The 17,332-nt window shown below is 49.1% G+C and overlaps 1 protein-coding gene across 2 annotated transcripts in view; it reads left to right on the top strand.

The window, feature by feature from the left end:
• The first annotated feature begins 4,215 nt into the window (after positions 1 to 4,215).
• Cables1 (Cdk5 and Abl enzyme substrate 1) overlaps positions 4,216 to 17,332 on the top strand; it is a 103,839-nt gene continuing 90,722 nt past the window's right edge. For both annotated transcript variants that reach the window (XM_034518651.2, XM_034518650.2), the window contains exon 1: positions 4,216 to 5,396. In XM_034518651.2, the coding sequence (XP_034374542.1) occupies positions 4,648 to 5,396 (749 nt within the window). In that variant the 5' untranslated portion in view covers positions 4,216 to 4,647. The remainder of the gene's footprint in view (positions 5,397 to 17,332) is intronic.

Here is a 17,332-nt window from a genome sequence, read left to right as displayed (position 1 = left end):
TTTCCAGACTTCTTGGTTCATAGTATTGGTATATTTTTTAGTATAGCATTGAGTTTATTCAGGGCATTGGGGAGGGGGGTTAAGAAGGTAGTAGAGGCAGAGAAAGGAAGGCGGGGGGGAGAGAAGTAAAGGTCAGCCATGAGCACATGGAGAGAGAGGGGGAAGGGCCTGGGGAAGGGAGTGAGGGAGTGGGTGGGAGCGAGGAGGCAAGAGAACTAGAATGCAAGAGAGCAAGAGCTTATGGTTATTATTTTTAAGGACCAGAAATTTTATGTAGGTTCTCTTTTGTAAAAGCCCAGGTAAGTACTGAATTTGTTGATCTAAACAGTGCATGTATTTTGGGTCCCTGGAAGCCATTGGAAAGTTCCAGACTTTGAATCTGAAAAGGGTCAATAGGAAGGTGGTAAGGTCAAAGGTCAGAGCTCACTCCTGAGCTTGAAACCTCACCAATTCCTGAGCTTGAAATCCCATCAACTCCTCAACTTAACCAAAGCTCTGGACTTGAAATCCCACCAATCCCCACCCTGGAAATCTCCATCCTGGAGAACTCCTCACTCAAGGAACCTTATATAAGTCTGTCTCCTGCTCAGTTCCCGGCTGCCACCCTCCTGTGTCTTCCCCAATAAATCTCTTTTGTTGGGCAGTGTGACATTGTGCTGTTCCTCGGCTCCCTCCCGCCAGGATACCTTTCCCTCAGAGCTCTTGGGGAAACCTTCTCCTCAGAGTGGTAATACTTCCAAAGGTGAAGATGGGTCGAGTTGCGGGGAGAATTGCATTTCATTTTCTAGTCCCATATGACTACAATACACAAAGAATTTAAATACAAAATTGTGTTGTTAGCTATTTACTTCTCTTACAAATACTTAAGCTAATCAACTTATAGAAAAAAAGGTTGGGAGATGGCTCCACAGATAGAGGTTCCAGCTACCAAGCCTGATCATTTGAATTTAACGCCCAGCAGGCGTGCAGCAGCTCACGGCTCTGGCTCGTGTCCAACTTTCCAAGTTCGAATCCTGCCCAGGTCTCCCCGTGTGACTCTCAGTGAGTCTCATGGGGAAAAAAAAAAGTTTGAATTTAATGCCCAGAACCACATGGTGGAAAACAACTCCCTAGGGTTGTCTTCTGACTTCTATACACGTCCTATCACACACACACACACACACACACACACACACACACACCAAGATATTAAATATATATTTAAAGAGAATGGTTTCTTTTAGCTCATCATTTTGGAGCTTTCTACCATAAATGAGTCCCCCAGAATCTTTTGGCGCCATGGTGAAGCAGTACATTGTGGTAGAGAATGAGGTGTCCAAAGTCACTCACCTCAAGGCTGGGATGCTAAAAAGAACAGCAAGCGGCCCCAGCATCCCAGTCTTGGGGACATGTCCTCTCTCGACAGTGCCCACCTCTAAATCATACCTACATGAGGAACAGGCCTTTAGCACATGGACCTTGGGGACTCAGAGGACAGCAACCCCCTAGGTCAGCTCAAATTCTAGTCTTGTTTAATGTCTTCCACACAGGTCTCACTTCAAATTAAGAGCTCCTTTGGGCTATGTTAATGACACCTGGCGTTTTTTAAAGTGAAATTGAGGGATTATCAGATGTCTCTTGGACAGGTTCCTCTGGAAACCTGAGCAACCCCATAGAGGAAATGAGTTCAGAGGAGCTAAGTGACCTGCCTTAGTAATCCAGAGCTCTTACTCCACGGTTTGTAGTTTTCCATTCTAGTTGACTCTCAAGGGATGAGTAGGGGATGAAAAGTGGAGCCTCACCTGCCTATAAAATAGCCTTACCAGCAGGGGGCGCAGGAGCATGCTTGGGCCATGGCGCCACTGGGATCTGTATGGGGGGCCGGCCACTGAGAGCTATTTATTTATTCAAATTTTCTGTGACTAATCTTAAAAATATTAATGACAATGCCCTTTCACCACTACGACAGGATGGTCAAGTATGCAGTGGCTGACACACAGTTGAGGAGCAATAAATCATCTCTCAGGACCCTCACTATGGGATCATAGAGACATGGGGGTTAATTAGACACTCATTCCTCTTTGATGCTTTAATAAATACTTGAAATAGATCTCCCTACTTGAAACTTAAAGTAAGCAAATTTATATAAATATATATGTGTGTGTATGTGTGTGTGTGTATATATATGTATGTATATATACACACACGTATATACATATATATATACATATATACATATATGTATATATGTATATATATATGTGTGTGTGTGTGTGTCAAATACATGGATTTGCTGAAAAGACACTAATACCTAGCAAGAATTTGAAGAAGCAGATTAGATCTTCTCTGGGTGGAAGGCCTTAAAACAGGGCAGGCCATCTACCCAAACTACTTAAACTTTAAAAGGTTAGTATTTTATGACAGTCTGGGATATGTTATGACAGGCTTGTAGTCCTAGCTGTCTGGGAAGTAAGGTTCATGAGTTCAAGGCCTGCCTATACTACAAAGTGAGTTCAGGGCCACTTGAGACTACAGAGACACGATCTCAAAGTTTAAGAACAAGAAAAGAGAACTGAGATACAGCTCAGGAGTGGAGTATTTGCCTAGGATACATACAATCCTGAGTCATCAGTGCTGCACCCAAAAGGTCAAAGATTTTGTATACATATGAAATATATGTTATAGAATGTATTTTATATATAATAATACTTATCTATATTCTAATATATTTCATATATATTTTATGGTACAAAAACTGATTGCCACTGTTGTTTTCTTAATATTTCAAGATAGAAACAAAAATATTACCATAGATGATGAGATTGTTAGTGATTTCCCCCTCATGTTTGTTTAAAACATCATTTATTTGGGGGGTAATCATAAAATAGTATATATATTTTTTTCTTTTACAGGAGCAGAATTGAAGTTTCACTTAACATTTTCACAAAAAGCTAGGGCAGTGATCAGGTAAATTAAGTCAACTATAATAAAGTGACTTGAAGTTTCAAGGTAGTTAAAGTATTAAGAACCTAATAAAATTTAGAGTTGATCACTAGGGTTTAACGTGAGTTGGCAGCAGACAGGCCTCTGGTTTTTCATAAGGTCTAAATATGGCCCAGAATTAGATATAAACAATTGTTCATACAAACAGCCATGAGACCCGTTTGTCCCTGTACATGTAATCCAAACCCCGCCTATCTCCGACTAGTTGGCTGCCGGGAACGCTTGTTCTCCGCTACATAATTTACTCCGCTGAACTTAAAAGGAGTGGAATTTCAATGTAGAATTTCCCATTAGCTCCAAGGCTAAATTTAAACCTCTAATTAAATTAATCCGTTCATCTTTAACACTTTGCTTCTTCCTTATAGAAATGTAGCAAGGCTTCTTAGGTGTCACAGAGTCTAATTCAGGGCGACAATTGTTCCACACAGTATTTTGTAAGTCACCCACACCTGGAGAACTACACAGGGGTTTTTGGAAAGTGGCTGGGTAGCCTCGCAGTTGCTCATCCTAAAACCACTTGTTGGGGTTGGGGCTGGTTCTTCCTAGACCCAGAGTCAGTATATCCCTGGAACATATAACCAGGGGCCAGATGTTGACGAAACAAATGGGAATATCAGTTCCCATTTATAGAGGAATAAAAGACTCGCAGACATTTGAATGTAAGATTATAATAACCTGCTCAGATCTTCACAGAAAATGCAATACATTTTTAGGGACCAAGTGAAAATCCCGGCTGATCTTTGCTAAGAAGTCCAGGGGTATGTATATTAATCAGCTGGGCCATATAGAAGGTGCTCACACACCTGGGCAACTAGGTGGGTGCCTTTACATTTATCTTGGCAGCCGTCTCCTGGGTCTGCGAAATAATGGGGTCACATCCCAGTGATTAGCGACAGTTTCGGTGGGGATGTCCACATAGGAAGGTGTATCCTTCCACATAACTGTTAACAAGAACCAGTGTGTCCGGGCCCATGGATAACGTCAGATTTAGTTATTGGGTCGGGTGCAAAGGCTCCAGGTGATCACCCCAGAACTCTTCCAGGAGCACAAGCCAGGGCTGCGGCTCACCGGGCTCTACAGACGCCCGTGGTTCTCCGCCCGAGCGTACAGGGGTGACGTCCTCGCTTCCAGCACCTGGCTTCCGCGCGCCCCAGGAATAGCTGGGACCCTGGGGACCGGCCCGGTGAGCCCCCGCCCCGCCACGCGCCGGGCTCTGCTTCCCTCCTCCTCTTTCACCTCCTCCTGCGCGGTCGCCTCCCGCTGCTGCGGCCTCCGCCTGCGGCTTTGTTTTCCTCCCAGGTCTCATTCCCCACACGTGATACTGTGTTATTGCAAAGAGCGCTCCGGAGCGCGAGCGCGAGGCGCGCGCACTTATAAATACGGACCGCCCGGTCAGGAGCCCGTGATCGCGCAGCACCGAGGGCCGGCCAGGCGCGCGTGGGTCCCGGACGCGGAAGGCGAGCCAGGCGCGTGTAGGTCCCAGAGGCGCCCGAGCGCCCAGGGCCGAGCATGGCCCGCCCGCGGGAGGGCAGGGCCGCCTCGAACATCGCCCGCGCCCCGCGCCCTGCCCAGCCCGGGTCGCTGGGGCTCGCGGCCACCGCTTAGCACTCGGCACCCGCCACTCGCTTCTCGGGCACCGCGGAACTGACGCCGCAGACGGACACAATGGCGGCGGCGACCGCCACCGCGGGCACGACCGCCTGCAGCAGCAGCAGCAGCAGCAGCACCAGTCGCGGCGGCGGTGGCGGCGGCACGGACGCTGCTGCTACCACCCCCAGCGCGGTGCAGCCGCCGCCGCCTCCCGCCACTGCGCCGCCCGAACCTCTCCGTAAGCCGCGCATGGACCCGCGGCGCCGCCAGGCTGCCCTGTCCTTCCTCACCAACATTTCTCTGGACGGACGGCCGCCGCTGCAGGACCACGAGTGGGGCGGCGGCGAGGAGGGCGGCGCGGCCAAGCCGGGAGCAAGGGCTCGGTTCAGCTTGCTGGCCGCGGGCTGCAACGCATTTTCGGCACCGGGCACGGCGGCCGCGCCGTGGACCGCCGGCCCCGGTCCCAGCCCTTGCCCGCTGCCGCCGTCCCTGGTCCCCCGGGTGTTGGGTGAGCCAACTCAGCCGCCCCGTTCAGCCCCAGCCGTCACCGGTGCTCAGCTGCAGTTGCCTGACGGGCCGGGAGGCGCCGGACAGGAGGAACTGGAGGAGGACGATGCTTTCACCAACGTGCAGGTGCCACTGGCCAGCTTCTTGGGCTCCGGGACCCCCGGGAGTGCGAGCGGCAGTCGGGGCCGCCTCAACTCGTTCACTCAGGGAATCCTGCCTATCGCCTTCTCAAGGCAGAACTCGCAGAACTACTGCGCCTTGGAGCAGTCAGGCCAAGGCGGCAGCACCAGCGCCTTGGAGCAGCTGCAGAGGTCCCGGTGAGTATCATGGAGACCACGCACGCACGCCTAGCTTTGCTGTGTCCGGATGACAGGAACCCCACTGGGAATCGCTCCCACCTTCTTGCTCCTGGCTAGATCCCAAATCTCAAACCACTAGGGCATCTGAAAGGGGAAGAGGCCCAGGGAGTGTGTGGTCGCACGTGTGTGTGCACAACCCAGCACTAACAGCGGCCGCACCATGCTCCTGCTTTGGCCGGGGAATTGGGAGTTGGAAGAAGCGGTTAAAAAGCGGTGCGAGATCACCAGCTTCCTGGAAACCCGTCCAGACCTAGAGGCGCGTCCCCAGCTCTGGGCGAGCGGCAGCCGGGTGCAGTGGGTGGGGCCGGGGCGGGCGGCGCTCAGGAGCCCCAACTAGTAACAGACACGTGGGAACCCCTCTGGAAAGTTTGTGGAGCCCGGGAAATTATGTTTTCCTAAGAAATGGAAAGTTCTTTTGGCATTTCCTTGGTTCAGGCCTAGGGTGTGGAGACAGAGACAATGTGGCCTGAGACTTTTCCATTCCGAGAAAACTGGCGTGAGACACTTACTGTACACTTGTGTGCGTTATCTGCGTTTTTTGGACATTTTAGCAAAACCGCGAGATCTGCTATTGGAGAGATAGCTGGAGTTAAGTGCTATATGCTAGGGCAGTGTGGGATAGTGAGACTTCCTACAGGTTGGGGAAGAAGCCCAAAGGAGTAGGTGGGGCTCTGTAGGCCTGTGGCAGGAGTTCTTCCTCATTAGTTAACAAAGCCTCCTGAGAAATTATAGCACTGACTACCTTAGTTAACTAGCATTAACTTGGAGACCCAAAGCCTCTGTTTCCTCTAAAGGGATAGGGCCTGGCCGGTGTTCTGTGGGCATTAGGTGAGTAGGGAGACGGGCCTGTTGCCATCACTTTCCTGTGATGCTCCAGTGAGGGTGCATGCTCCCCGTGGCCTGTTGGAAAACTAACTTCCTTGGTTAATGAAATAAGAGAAGGACCAGCAGAAGTTTGCTAGCTTCCCAGCGCATGAAATCAGACCTGTGCTGCCGCAGAGTGTTGTAGTTCAAGTGTGCATGGGCTTTGGGCAGGGGTGTGGAGTCTGGGGAAGCAGCCTCCTGATTGCACCGATGAGTTAGTGATACCGGGTAGGAGTGACAATCCTACTCTGGTGTTTCTTGTCACAGCATGTGTCTCCCGTGGTGGATGGTTAGCCCCAGGCCAGCAGAACTGCCTTACCACACGCCCTGGAGGCCAGCATAAAGTTATGACAGGCGCTGTAATAAACTGGTGCTGTGCTAAGCTAGTGTGTCTCCTAGGCCCTCCACTCTTCCTCCAGGAAACTCATCAGGAGGTGTGGCACATCCAGCACGTCTGTGTTAAAGGACATCCAGGGCTTACTTGCTAATCCTAGTTCTGGGGACCCTTAGGATGGTTATTGATCCTTTCTGTCCAAACACATCTCCGGATGTGCTAGTCTCAAAGACGTATCCTTGCCGGATCGTATAAGGCAAACTATTTCTCAACAGCCTGTATTTGGAAGCCTGATAGGTATGCTTTTTGGCAGATTGTGTGTTTGTTTTTTTCATTTTTGTTTTTCCCAGACAAGATCTCTCTGTATATCCCTGGCTGTCCTGGAACTCCCTCTGTACAGGCTGGCCTCAAACTCAGAGATCCTCCTGTCTCTGCCTTCCAAATGCTGATTATTAAAGGCTTGCACCACCACCTTTTGGCAGTCCTTAGTAGAGGGGGCATAGGGAAGGTTAAAATGTTTCAGAGTGGTCAGTGTGGCCAGGGAGACCTTCGCCTGAGGTGTGTTACTTTATGATCCTGGAACAGTACTTTCACCTGTTGACAGTCACTGAAAGCCCAGGTGTGGCCTGCCCTGCCCCTCATCTTCCTGGTGTGGGGGCCTGCCCTTCCAAGCCCAGTGGCCCTTGGGGGCTCTCTTCATAAGCTGCTTTACAAAAAATAAAAACAAAAAACAAAACCCCAAACAAACAACAAACTTGCGGGGGATGTAAGCTGCCAATCAAATTGGACTTTCCGTGGATTCTTTCCCAGCTCTATAGGGAATTCTCAGCAGCCTTCTGCTTCTGATTGTGAGCTCTGGACCCTCCTTGGAGAGCTGAAAAGCACAGTCCTTCTGTTTTTACTCTGACCCCGCCTTCATGTCAGTTTCCCAGGTGACTGACTGACAAGTGTTGTCATAGTGAACCTCAAATCTACCCTTTTCCACTGAGTTTAAGGTTTCCTATATTGTGTTTGTCATGGATATACAAAAATAAATAAATAAATTTTTAAAAATCACAACTTCAAGACCTGGACCCTTAAAACTCTTTCTGGTTACTTCCCTCTGGACACCTAAGATACTGGCAGTGGAACCCAGGTTCTTATGCATGCCAGAGAAACCCACCACCACTCAGCTTAGACCAATTAGAATGAATTGCCTTGCTGTCCAGTGTTGAGCTGCAGCAGGGGGGAATATTCCCATGGTCAGACCTTATGGTATGTGATCAGTAACCGTGCACCCAGGCAGCGTTCACCACCTCTGTACATGGGAACTAGGTGTCAAAGGCATCGGCCCTCACTGCTGCCCCGGGTGTGAATTCGTTCACAGACAGGGAGACTCCAGGGACTGGACTGTGGACGCAGCCTGGGGCTGGATAGCAGCTTTGTGTCCTTGCCATTCCACGATGCCTCACTGCCTTGTTGGGGACACAGGAGACCAGTTACTCCATGTGAATCTGTAGCTCTTTTCTGACCGTCTCTGACATTTTTGTCCCTTTTTGATTCTCCAACTTTGTTACCGATTCCTAGGCTCCATTCTTGGAATTTCTAGGGCTCCCAGGATCCTGGCAGCCTTTGTGAAGGGGCTTCTGGCAGGTCTGGGGAAGCCATCAGCTTCCATTAAACTTTATACCCTGCCTTGTTTCCCCTCCGCTGGAGCAGTGAGCCCCACATGGACAAGGTGTTAATAGGCAAAAGGGAGCAGATTTTGAAAATGTAGTTTATGGCTTCTTTTACCTAAAAACAACAACAACAAAACCCATCATCTCTGGACATAGCCGACGAAGCCCTTGTTCCGCTTCCAGGGACTCTGACTGGCGCCAGCAGCGCAGAGTAGAGTTCAGGTGTGGGCACCGGTCAGAAGGGCTGCAGTGACAGTGAGGACTGTTTAAAAATAGCACAGGCCTTTGCCTTTTAAAACATCCGAGTTAGTATAGTGCGCCAGTCAGAGTCGGGTCTGTGGTGGATGGAGGAGGCCATCTGACAAGGAAGGACTCATGTCCTGGCCTGGGATGCTGGTGGCTCCATGAAAGCTGTGTGACCCTGGGCAGGTGAATCAACCCTTCTGGGTCACTTGCCTTTGAGCTCTTCCACCTGTGTTTTGGGCTCTTGCAAATGCCTTGGCTGTACCTAACTTTCTGAATGCTAACATGTATTGACTGTTAAATGTGCTCTAGGGGTCAGGGCTGTCAGATGTTATTGTAGTTAGCACCCCCTTGGGATTGATTCTTCAAAAGCAGGTGGTCCAGTCAGGCATGGTAGCCTTTGTCTGCAATCCTAGCACTCTGGACCCAAAGGCAGGAGGATCAAAGCTAGTCTGGGCTACATATTGCCCCAGACAAAAGCTAGCAGTCCCTTCTAAGCAACTAACCAGCCTTGGGGATAGAAGAGGAAGTTGCTGTGAAAGGAGGCACTGTCCAGGTCTGAGGACTTCTGAGAGTGAGGCTGGTTAAGTCACTTGCTAGGGATCACCCAGCCCTTCAGGGCCGAGCCTAGGCTCTTGGCAGATTGCCTCTCTTGACCACTTAGGGGCTTCTGCGTCCTCTGCTTGCTGCTCCCACCTTAATGTGGAAACCTGGCTCATGCTGCTATAAACTGTAATCACTGAGGTTCTATTGGAAAGAAAAATCCAGGAGTTGAGAACCAGAGCCTGTGAGGGGAGATGGTCATTCTTCCCTAACCTCGTCACCACCTTGCTTTGTGACTGACTTCCCCAGCAGTTCGCAAACCCAGGTTTCCTCTGAGCCATGTTTCCAGCAACATGAGTTTCAGGATCCAGAGCTGCACTCTTGTGCAGAGCCAGGCTCCAGGCAGGGTGCTTTCAGAAGACTCGGTGACCACTCAGCTTTCCAATGGGCTAAGGGACATTAGTAAATAGCCTTGGCTGATGACAGAGGCATCTCAGGCCCAGGTAGTGTTCTCAGGGTAATAAAATCTGCAGCATGTATCAACCATGCAGGTTGAACAAATGGGAAACCTGGTGCGAACTCGCTGAGAGAGATGCAGAAGCCACTTCGGGCTCTGGCTTGTCTACTTCTCAGCTACTCCAGAAGCTGCTGATGCCTGTCACCTCATGGGGGTGTTAGGTGAGGAGGAGTGGCAGATGACAGTGGGCCTTACAGGGACAAGAAAAAGAAACAATATGAGCTGATGACCTGATCCAGGACCAGCTTTGAGAATTCTGGGCTCTCAGCCTCCGTTTTCTCCTGGTATTAAAAGGCTTAAGATAAATGAGCCTGCCACTTCCAGGGCTAGTATTCTACGGAAGCCCTGTGGTCTGCTGTGAAGGGCTAGGGTGTGTCTGGCATGAGGGCATAGGATAATTTAATTGTACAATTAGATGCAAAGAGGTGGTGAATTTGTTTATGGACCTGCTTGGGAAACAGGCTCGAATGATCGAGCAAGCGAGCCAATGACAGGGCTACCTTCAGTGCAGGGCAGACTTTTATTTATTTAATTTTGAGTAAGGTCTCAAGTAGTCCATACCAGCTTGAAATTTGCTTTCTGCCTCTCCCAACTCTTGTCTCTTAAATTCTGGGATTATAGACGGTACAACCTTCAGCTGTGCCATGTGAGAAACTGGAGGGTCCCAGTGGACTTTAGACTTCAGGAGGCCATCCAAGCAGGAAGCCTGGGCCTTCCTGAGGTGGCCATTCCCAGCCAACACCCTCCCCACCAAGGAAATGGGCTGCAGTAACCTTGACTGCCAAGGGGCCCATTTATAAAGTGCTTTTGTAGACATGGATTACAGTCGTAGCCAAGCGTAAAGAGGAGTCCAAGGTCACACAGCAGACCTGCATCGACCTTGGATGCTTTGTTCATTTGCCAGGTCTGTAGAAGAAACTCTAGTAATGAGTCTTGATGCCCTGCATTGTGCATTCATTCAACAAAAGCTGCCTGTGAAGTTTCTATTACAAAGCTCCACTGTACTGAATACAAGAGGTATGAATGTGAAGTTGGATCCCTTGCAGTGTTGAGTGGTCCAGGCTAGCCCGTGACCTAGCATGGATGAATGATAGGTGAGCACTCCCACTGGCAGGGAAACTTCACACATCCCGCCCCCCACCCCCGTGTGAGTCCTAGGTCGGGACCTTGCACCCTGTCGTTATTTAACACACAGGTAATGCATTTTGAGGCTTAGGACCCATTTATGACAGTCCCGAGACAGCGTCTCAGCCCTGTTTTAAGGTGTAGAGAGGTTAAGACGCTTGCCTGAGGTCCCTCGGCCCATATGTGGGATGTGGTTTTAAGGTCTTGGGAATCTGCTGGTGCCTTCAGTTACAGTTTCTTTCACTGACTTCAGCCCTCAGCAGCAGACTTGGTGACCTCAAGGGTCACCGCCCACACTGCTTGCTTCATTTAAATTCCTACCTTTGTATCATCTAAGGAGGACCTCTGTGGGCCGGGGAAGCAGTAGTGAAATCCCGTGGGTACCTATGTGGGGCCCCCTTTACTATTCTCACTTCCCGGCTACTGTCTCTTCTCGTAGTCACAGTCCTGTGGGTGGCACCAGCTCTGCAGTCCATCCCTGCTGCTCTCCTTAGCCTGATTGCCCTGCTTCCTTCCTGGGCCTTTGTTTGGACACTTTGTGTCTTCATAGTGTCATGCTGGTCCCCAGTCAGGGGTCAGCAAGATGTGATTATATATCAATTCCTTGGAAACAGCCACACCCACATAGTCTGTGTTGTTTTGGGGTCTCTGTGCTAAGACGACAGAATTGGGGAGCTGTAACAGAGACGAGGTGACCAACAGAAGCCTCAGCTTGTCTTGGAAAATCATGGCACCTGTGGTCTGATGTGCTCAGTGCCCAGAAGGTGTGCATCTGCCCCAGGCCCCGTTCTGCCCACCTTTGGCTCCATTTGGATGTCATGGTATTTTCTGAGAGGAGCTCTTTCTTCATTTGGACTCAACCATTCCTTCTCCCTGGGTGGGGAGACCTTTCTAAGACCTACTTCTGATCCCACCAGACTCAAATTTTCTGCATTTCTTACGACATGGTCTTTGGTGATTCCTGGTTGCTGCTGCCCCCTCCCTTCGCATATGGGGGTGGCTCTTCTAAGGTCGCCGTCACAGGTATGTATGTAGGCTGCTTTCCCTGGGAAAAGTCCCCAGCATTGCCCACCTGATTGTGATGTCTTCTACAGGTGTCATGTTCCCCTCCTCACCTCCTACTCCCACTGACTTCTCTGGCTTACGTGCTGTTGGGTACTGTTACGTAGATCATTTGGGGGCCAGGTCTCACCAAATGGACTTCCTTTCCTGCAGAGTGACCATAATTAAAAACAAACCCAGTTTCCTGACCACCTGCCAGTGGTAGTAAGGAGGTTTGGTTTTGGTTTGGATGGTGCTGAGGGGACAAACCCAGGGTCTAGCTCTACCATTGGGAGTTACATCCTCAGCCCAGTGAAGAAACGGGATCCTGGCACCTGGCCGCAAACCTCTTCAAAGCTGGAGCCCACCCTTTTCCTCAAGGCCATCTGCCCACATGCCTGCTTCTTCCAGTTTCCCAAGCCTTTGTTTTTTTCCCAGCAGTCATTCCTGCCCCAGGAGTGGTAAGGCAGGATGCTTATTTACCACCTGCTCTGTTCAACAGCCTGACAGCCCACCCGTAGCTATGTCCTGGAATAAGTTGAGGCTGCCTGTATGGCCTGTACCATCCTGCCTGCCCTCCTCTTCTTCCTCCTCCTCCTCCAGTGGGTGAGAAAAGGGACGAAGCCCTCACTCCCCTTCATTGGTGTGTGGTTAAGCTTTATCTGTTCCATATCCCTGTGTGATGCAGATTCTGCCCACTTTAGAGCCGAAGAAACTGAGGCTGGGTGGTTTAAGGGGTCTTGCCTAAAACCCCTCAGATGTGACAGAGCACTGGGTTTGCCCAGGGGAACTATTGTCAGAGCTAATAGGTGAGCTCAGAGCTGGGCAGTAAACTGAGCTCATCAGGATGGGACTGTCACCACTCTGGAAATCCAGACTGCCAGTCAGGTTCCTTCCTGACTTCTTGAGAGCTGGTATACCCTGGGCTGCCCTGTGAATACATATTTGTGTTCCATTTTTCTCTTTGGGGGCTGTGCCAATGTTTACATCAAACATTGTAAAGGAAGCATGTGGAAAAATCAGTTTCTGAAGAATATGCTAGGTAACTTGGCCATGGTGGCTCATTCCTGAGTCCTACACTCAGACATGGAGACAGGAGGATCAGCATGGGTTCAAGACCAGCTTGGGCTACATAGCAAGACTGTTTGTCAAAAATGCTTAAGGTGGAAAAAGGAATCTTCCACGAAAGATGTGTCAATGTCCCCCAGGATTACTGTCTGCTTTCTACTTCCAATTACAAGGGTTGTGGCTATGGCTCAGTTGACAGTGTTCTTGCTGAACATACAGGAAGCCATGAGTCCCCAGCACCACAGAAGAAAGCAAAAGCTGAACCCCTCCTATGAGTGTGGTCTGTGGTAAATTCTAAAACAAATCTTTCAGGGCTGGAGAGATGGCTCAGTGGTTAAGAGTGTGTACTGTTCTTGCAGAGGACCCAAGTTAGTCCCCAGCATCTATGTTGGACTGTTCATAACTGCCTATAACTTCAGATCCAAGATTCTAACACCCTCTTTTGGCCTCTTTGGGTACCTGTACCACCCCCAACTATGCATATGCCTAGCTTAAAAGTTTTAAATATTTTTCTAAAACCCACAAAATCTTTTCAGATATCGAAGCTAGAATCTCCTGCTCAGCGCTCTGCACTCTGTGGAAATCACAAACTTACTGGTAATTTTTTGTTTACAAACTACCATGCTGTGGTTTTGCTTTTGCTTTGGTTTTCTGAGACTTCCAGGAACATAGCATTGATCAGGATTTCCCAACTCTTCTCTGTTTGTATGAGTAGTTTGGATAATTGCACACCAGTTCGTATTGAGTGAGGCTATCCCTGGTGTGGCCTCTGCATGTTTAACCACAAAGACCAACACTTATAAAGCTCTAGACTCTAGAGTGTAGAGACGTAGCACTTGGTATTGCAGTGTCATGGGAGTAGATGGAGGAATTCAATATTACCCAATCATAATAGAGTTAAAAAAAATAAAACCAGCAAGAGTATAATAGAGTATTTGTAAGCGCCAAAGATCTATGTGCTGGGAACACTAATTTTTTCTTTAAAATATTTTTCTCATTAACCCAATTATTAATAAATCAAAATGTCTACTTTGTAGTCCTAGGCAGGACCTGTAAAGAACAGATTGGAAAGGTATGGGAAGCCTTCTGCCTAGGGCTTGCTAGATGCTCATCTCACTCAGAAGCCGGCTCTCCCAAGTCCAGCGCAGTCTGCTTTAGAAGGATGTGCAGTGAAGGAGCGAAGGTGACAGTTGTGTGTGGTGGTTGTGATTGCTCTGTCCAGTGGAGATTGTCAACGTGACTTGTTTGTAGCCCATGACTCACAAAGGGCCTCCACAGGTGCTTTTTCATCAAAGCATTCAGAAAGTCAGTAGGTAGAAAGGCGGCAGGACCAGGAGCACTGTGCTGTCAACATCCTGTTCTCCTTATGGCCACCTGGACTTGCAGAATAGTCCCTCTTGAAAAGTGAACACAAAAATGAAACTGGAGGACAGTCACTCCTAAAGTATGGAGAAAGGTTTTTATTGTAGTTGTAAGGGAGCAGACAAGCTGAGGAAAGAGTCCAGGATGAACACAGCTAGCAGGACATGGGCTGCAGAGTCCAGGTTAGTGGGGCGGGGTGTGCCAGCCATACCCTGTAACAGATAGGGACCAAGGGATGCTGGGAGAACCTGGAAGCCAGGTCTGTTTTATTATGCTAAATAGGCACCTAAGTTAGGCACTGGTCTTGGATTTGAGACCTAGTAGAAATGGGGTTGTTGTGATGTAATTAGTTAGGATGAGGTTATGCTGAATTAGAGAAGCTGCAAAAGACCGAGTTCTTCTGAGAAGGCCATGTGAGCATGCAGAACAGGAAGACAACAGCATGGACAGACACATAGGTGGCATGATGTTTCTAGCATGCTCAAAGAATATTAAGGAATCCTGGCATCCATGGAGGTTGGAGGAAGCCTATCTCCCTAGAGTTCCCAGGGGAACCAGCCTCGAAGCACCTTGAGTCTTCAGAACTGTAGTTGTCAGAGTAGCTGATAGTCAGAGTCAGAGGTAGGAGCTGATGTACCAGTCTTCCTGTGGCTGGCAGGATGGGTAGATGTTCTGTAAGCTTTCTGTTGCTGTAACGAATAGCCATGGAGAGATTGGCTCATCGTTTGGGAAGTTGTAGGCCACTCTCTGTTGGCCCAGTTATTTTTGGGCCACTGGCGAGCAGTCTGTCCTAGGGAGAGGGTGTAATGGCACAGAATCGTGCATCTCATGGCCAGGAAACATGTGATGAGGAGACCACGCTTTCACAGTGCCCTGTAATTGACCTTTGACCCAAATTTGGAATCTTAAGATCCCAAATGACCCAAAGGCCTCTTAGTAACCAGGGCACAGACCTTTAATACATGGCCCTTGAGGGACATTGTGTGTGTGTGTGTGTGTGTGTGTGTGTGTGTGTGTGTACTCACACAATCAACACTCCATTCTGGATATTAAAGGTTTTGGTCAAATCTTTGGCAGGCTTTATTGCAGTATTCTGAGTATGCTCCCTTACCGCAGCCTTCTGAAGAGCAGGTGGAGGAGCACAGAGGTCTTTCTTCACACATAAGCACCACGGGAGCCTGGGACGTTAAGCACATAGGGTGCTTCCTTTAAGAGAAGGAACACAATCAATACCTGCTGTCCACTGGAAGTCTGGGAGTGGGCATGCTTACTGACCTGCTGCCTTTGCCCTAACTATGTGGCTAAAGACTTTTCCAGTATTGGATTTTCCCCACCCCCTTTATCAAAACTTTGTTCTTCTCAGTCAATTTATAGAACCCATCTTTATAGACATTACAACGGGTTTGATATAGCCACTCCTGTTCTGTATTTAGCTTACTTTGTTCCTCAGGGAGATTTATGGATGCTTTATTGTACACATGGGATTGAATTAATTATCAGCAGGATAGTTTCACCAAATTGTGCTGTGCTTAAATATGGCTAAGATAATCCTCTCGGGGTCAGACTCCCAAAGTCTGAGCAAACACCGGCTACTGAGTTGTGCTGATCCAAAGTGCCTTCTTGCCTCCTGAGGCTTACCTCTCTGCAGACACCTCTGAGGTCATCTCTCAGAGACCCCCACAGACGTGGCTAGACATGGTACTTTAATTATGAGACACTGTGTTATATAAAAGCCAGCATTCTAGCATAAGTCAGTGGAAGCACCATGTCCCAGCTCTGCTTGGGGTGGTGAGTGAGGGGAGGCTCCGAGGCCTTCTGCCCCTTCCGAGGCCAGCTGTTTACCAGGCAGGGTTTTGCTGAGTTTCCTCGCCTCGGCTACCATGTCGCCTCCTGTCTGTCTGTCTGCCCCTGCTCTGTGGTCTAAGGAATTTCATTATATCTCTGCTGGAATGTTGTGTCTGCTGTTTCAGGTATGCAAATAGACTTCTTGAAGGCATTCTACTTTATGCCAAACCCTGGGGACACAGAGAGACCATAGAGAGATGGTGCCACTCTCCCACAGATCAGATAGCCACTAGTGTGGGAGATGGGCAGAAAAAAAAAGGCACTCATAAAACTGCCTGTGAAATAAACTCTGGAAGCTGCCATGAAGCCTCCAGACATGACGAGATGCCTCTGTTAGACATAATGGCTGGGAAGGCGTCTCTGAGGAAGATGAGAAGCAATGGGAACCATCTAAAGCTGGGCATAGTGGTAGACTCCTGGAACCCTGGCATGTTGAAGGCTGGAGCGAGAGGATTGCCAGTTTGAGGCCAGCCTGGGCTACATAGGAAGACTCTGTCTAAAGAACAACAACAAAATCCCTTACACACAAACCAAAGACGAAAAGCTACCTAAAGATGGGATGCAGGTACTAGACACCAGGAATCACATGTTCTGGGTCCACGAGGTGCGTTTAAAGAAGAAAAGGGATGGGTGGCTGGAAGACAGAGAACTTGGGAGTGAAGGAGAAGAATTGAGTGGGTAGTATGTGCGCTTAATAGAAACCTCTTGCATCCCGAGAGACACAGTGGCTTGGGGTGAGGCAAAAGTTAGAGAGGGCTAGGTGGGCTCAAGGAGCATTCTGGGAATTGGTAGAATGTCCATTGAATGGTGCCTGACAGCACCAAGCTGATACAAGGAATCTTGAGAATAATCAAAGGACAAATCGGTTATAGGCTTGATACATGTTGTAGACAAGATGGTACTGACCCTGCTGGCCTACAATAAAATGCATGTTGGTGTTATGGAAGGCTTCCCTTCTGGAGTGAGTGCTGGGCAAAGGTCTGAGGACAGACAGGAGAGTGGACAGGATGGATGATTGGACAGACAGGAGAGGCAGTAGATACTGAGTGATACTGGGACAATTCATGTAGACAGGAGAAGCCATTGTGCATGTATATATTAGAGATTGAAGGACCCTGAGGACAGGGGGAGCTGTTATGTACTCAGTGGGATCAGAGTATTCACATAAACCAGGGCTGGAAGGATTGAGGCAGACCAGAAAAGATGCGCAGAGGTCAGACAGAGTAGATTTTGTTAGTCCGGGTTAACTCCATGGGGTCCTGTGAGCATTCAGTAAGCATGGCATTATATATAA

This window comes from Arvicanthis niloticus, chromosome 14 (genome assembly GCF_011762505.2).
Source record: "Arvicanthis niloticus isolate mArvNil1 chromosome 14, mArvNil1.pat.X, whole genome shotgun sequence".
Classification (NCBI taxonomy): Eukaryota; Metazoa; Chordata; class Mammalia; order Rodentia; family Muridae; genus Arvicanthis; species Arvicanthis niloticus.
The sequence above is the reverse complement of the archived record's forward strand: the minus strand, read 5'-3'. Positions and strand labels throughout refer to the sequence as shown.